The sequence below is a fragment of the Nothobranchius furzeri genome, chromosome 10 (genome assembly GCF_043380555.1).
Source record: "Nothobranchius furzeri strain GRZ-AD chromosome 10, NfurGRZ-RIMD1, whole genome shotgun sequence".
Taxonomy (NCBI): domain Eukaryota; kingdom Metazoa; phylum Chordata; class Actinopteri; order Cyprinodontiformes; family Nothobranchiidae; genus Nothobranchius; species Nothobranchius furzeri.
The window spans coordinates 36,896,436-36,899,588 of NC_091750.1; the positions used below are offsets into that span (position 1 = coordinate 36,896,436).

General features: G+C 46.8%; 1 protein-coding gene across 3 annotated transcripts in view; it reads left to right on the plus strand.

The window, feature by feature from the left end:
• Positions 1–390: 390 nt before the first annotated feature.
• Positions 391–3,153, plus strand: part of ccdc180 (coiled-coil domain containing 180) — a 10,023-nt gene continuing 7,260 nt past the window's right edge. For all 3 annotated transcript variants that reach the window (XM_070555610.1, XM_015960330.3, XM_070555611.1), the window contains exons 1-10: positions 391–582; positions 858–943; positions 1,016–1,098; positions 1,426–1,535; positions 1,741–1,860; positions 2,019–2,129; positions 2,231–2,326; positions 2,404–2,567; positions 2,651–2,758; positions 2,854–2,933. In XM_070555610.1, the coding sequence (XP_070411711.1) occupies positions 529–582; positions 858–943; positions 1,016–1,098; positions 1,426–1,535; positions 1,741–1,860; positions 2,019–2,129; positions 2,231–2,326; positions 2,404–2,567; positions 2,651–2,758; positions 2,854–2,933 (1,012 nt within the window). In that variant the 5' untranslated portion in view covers positions 391–528. The remainder of the gene's footprint in view (positions 583–857; positions 944–1,015; positions 1,099–1,425; positions 1,536–1,740; positions 1,861–2,018; positions 2,130–2,230; positions 2,327–2,403; positions 2,568–2,650; positions 2,759–2,853; positions 2,934–3,153) is intronic.

Sequence of the window (3,153 nt, forward strand, 5' to 3'; positions counted from 1 at the left end):
TTATTAGCATCTGTTTGGACCGGACCAGAACTGTGACGGTTTGTTGTCTTTGACACTATGAGATGAAAAAGTAATGTTGTGACGTATTAAGCTTTATACTTTAGTCTCATGTTCATATTATTTGTAATGGTGAGAATATTTGTTCTGGGTGTAGTACCACTCCCGGCCACCAGGAGGCGGGAGAGATTTTGTGTGGTAGCTAGTCCCCGGGCTAAACAGGTTAGAAAACCGCTTAAGTTCCACAACCTGCTTCGACTGGACAGTGGTGTGATAGTGGAAATATCGCATTAATAATTAAAATTCAGAGCAACTTGTGCGCGTGTGTCTGATTTAGCAGAACCATGAACGAACATATGAACCCAACGCCAGTTGCCATGGTGACGGGAAACTTGTGGAGTCGTTAGCAGTAGCAGGTAGCAGCTGAGCTAGTTACTGAGCGGTGTCAGTGAGACTTAAAACTGGGTAAACTCCACTGAACCCGGGAACCCAGAGCTCCGAGCTGACCGCTGGTCGGTACCATCAGCCAACATGAGCAGGGAGGTTCCGAGTGGGGAGGTGAACCGGCAGCTGTTTGACGCTCAGGTGGGTCGAACCGGGCTGTAAAACAGACAGGTCCATTTCCGGTTAAAACCCGGACTGGACGGGTAACAGAACAGGACAGCAGCTCTCCCCAAAAAACAAACAAACAAACAAACAGATGTTTAGGTACTTATGAGTGAGACGTGGAGCGTCTCAATGACCACCTGGTGGCGCTGTGGAGGCCCCTCAGCTGGATGATGGGGATGAAAATGTTTTCATGACTGAAGGTTGAATCTGATGAAAGAAAATCTGGAGACTGATTCTCCTTCTGGTTTCAGACTCAGCTGTCCAAATCACTGCGGGCAGGACGCAGAGACATGAGGACAGAGTGTGTGTCCTCAGCAGACAGTAACACAACCTGCGAGTGAGTGGACACACACACACACACACACCTAGTCTGTTTGACCCTATTTAACCCTGGCCTCCTGTCTCTCAGGTTCTGCTCCTCCTCATGCACGAGGCAGCAGAGGGATGATGAAGGTGACGAAGATGATGTCAGCAGACTTCCTGACTCCATAGGTTCGTGTCAGCTGATGGTTTGAAACATTCATTAACCAATCACAGCAGTGGCTCCGCCCCTTTGTGCTATTTTTGTTTTGAAATTAAAAAAGAGAAACAATAAAAAACATAAAATAATCAGAAAATGTTTAATTGTTTGTGAATCTAAAATCATATCAGCGACTCAGTTAATTAATGATTGTAATTATAATGATTAATGATTGTAATTATAATGATTAATAATTGTAATTATAATTACATTCATCATTTTGTTTTTCTTGCATTTGAGCTTAAAATGCTCTCTCTCTCTTTTCTGAGTTTGGCTGATCTGGTCTTGCTGCTCCTCAGAGACCAGTCACCTGACCTCGGGCATTTTGGATAAACTGGCGCAGAAAACCAGACAGAAACACGATGAAGCTCTGAAGCAGATGGACACACACCTGACTCACCTGTCCCAGGTAACGTGTACACACCTCAGGTAGAACACACACAGGTGAAGGAAGGGCTCAGAGACTCTGCTCAGTTCTCCTGACTTCAGGGCTCTTGATTTTTGTTTGAATAAAAATGTTAAAATTGGAAATCAAATTCTATTTTCTGTTTTCATCAGTAGTTTGTGACTCGATTGATTAATTTTTTGAGTGATTGATTGTTTCTGTTTGTCAGGCGTGCGAGACGGAGGTAAGGACCCTCTGTGAGCAGCTGAAGTCCTCTTTGCAGAAGGCAAACCTCAGATTGGACACCCTGAAGGACAGGATGGGACACCTGCAGCACAGCAGTCTGCAGGTACACCTGTGATGATTTTCTCTAACATTAAACATGATGGAACAGGTGGAACGTCTAGGATTGGTTTAGAAATCTCTGTTACAGGTTTAGTTAGTGTGTGTGTGTGTGTGTGTGTGTGTGTGTGTGTGTGTGTGTGTGTGTGTGCGTGCGTGTGTTAGGAGGTGCTCAGTCTCTGGGAGGAGGTGCACGAGGAGGTGAAGGAGAGGAAGAACAGATTCTCAGAGCTGAACCTCCAGCTGAACGACTGTGAGAGACAACGAACCGATGAGGTCAGAGGTCACATCCAGCAGGTCCACACTGTTGTAGCTGAAACCAAAAAAAGCAGATCTGAGGTCAGCTGATCTGGAGTCAGTACCTGCTTGTTTCACAGCTCAGAGCCATCCTCAGGACACACAGCCAGCTGCTGGAGGAGATCCGCTTCCTGCCTTCATCAGAGGTCCACAGACTCATCCACAAGGAGGCCACGGTCTGTCACTTCGGCCTCCTCCTCCTCCTCCTGTCATATCACCACTCATGTGTTTACACCCCCCAACCCCACTGCAGAAGCTGAATGTAGCCCTGCTGGCGAACCGCCGCAGCATCGCCCAGCTGCTGCTGCACCTGAAGGAGGACAACCTGCAGCAGGAGTTTCTGCTGCATCTGCAGTGGGAGGAGAGGTTGAACAGCTGGAGGAGCATCAGAATCAGTGGGCTGGTGGAACGGTTTAGGTGGGTGGAGGTCCCGGTCCCGTCGGGTCTGAAACAGGATGAGTCTTTAAACTGGTTCAGGACCAGCAGAGTTTGTGTTGCAGGACTTTCTTCAGCAGCGTTGTGGGTCGTCAGCCGCTCTCAGGTCAGCAAATGAAACAAACTCAAGAGGATCTGACACAACAGCGTCGTGACGTCATCCAACAGATCAGGTAACAAATAAGTGTTTTTTTTAATTGGTTGTGTTCATTTATAGCTGCCACCCACTGCTGAGGCTGTCCAATCGCAACATCTCTCTGTGTTTCAGAACTATGGCCCCGCCCACCATCTCTTCTACAGCCGTTTCTGATTGGTTCAACCAGCTGACAGCCGTCAATCAGCAGATCGGTATCTGATTTACAAACCTGTCCTCACACTAAACAGACCCAGGGTCAGTTTCAAGTCTGTCTGAGAGGTTCAGCAGGAAGCAAGTCAACATTAGATTAGATTAGATTAGATTAGATTAGATTAGATTCTCATGTCTCTGACTTTTTAGATGAACTTAATTTTAAGCAGATAACTCTGTGTGTGTGTGTGTGTGTGTGTGTGTGTGTGTGTGTGTGTGTGT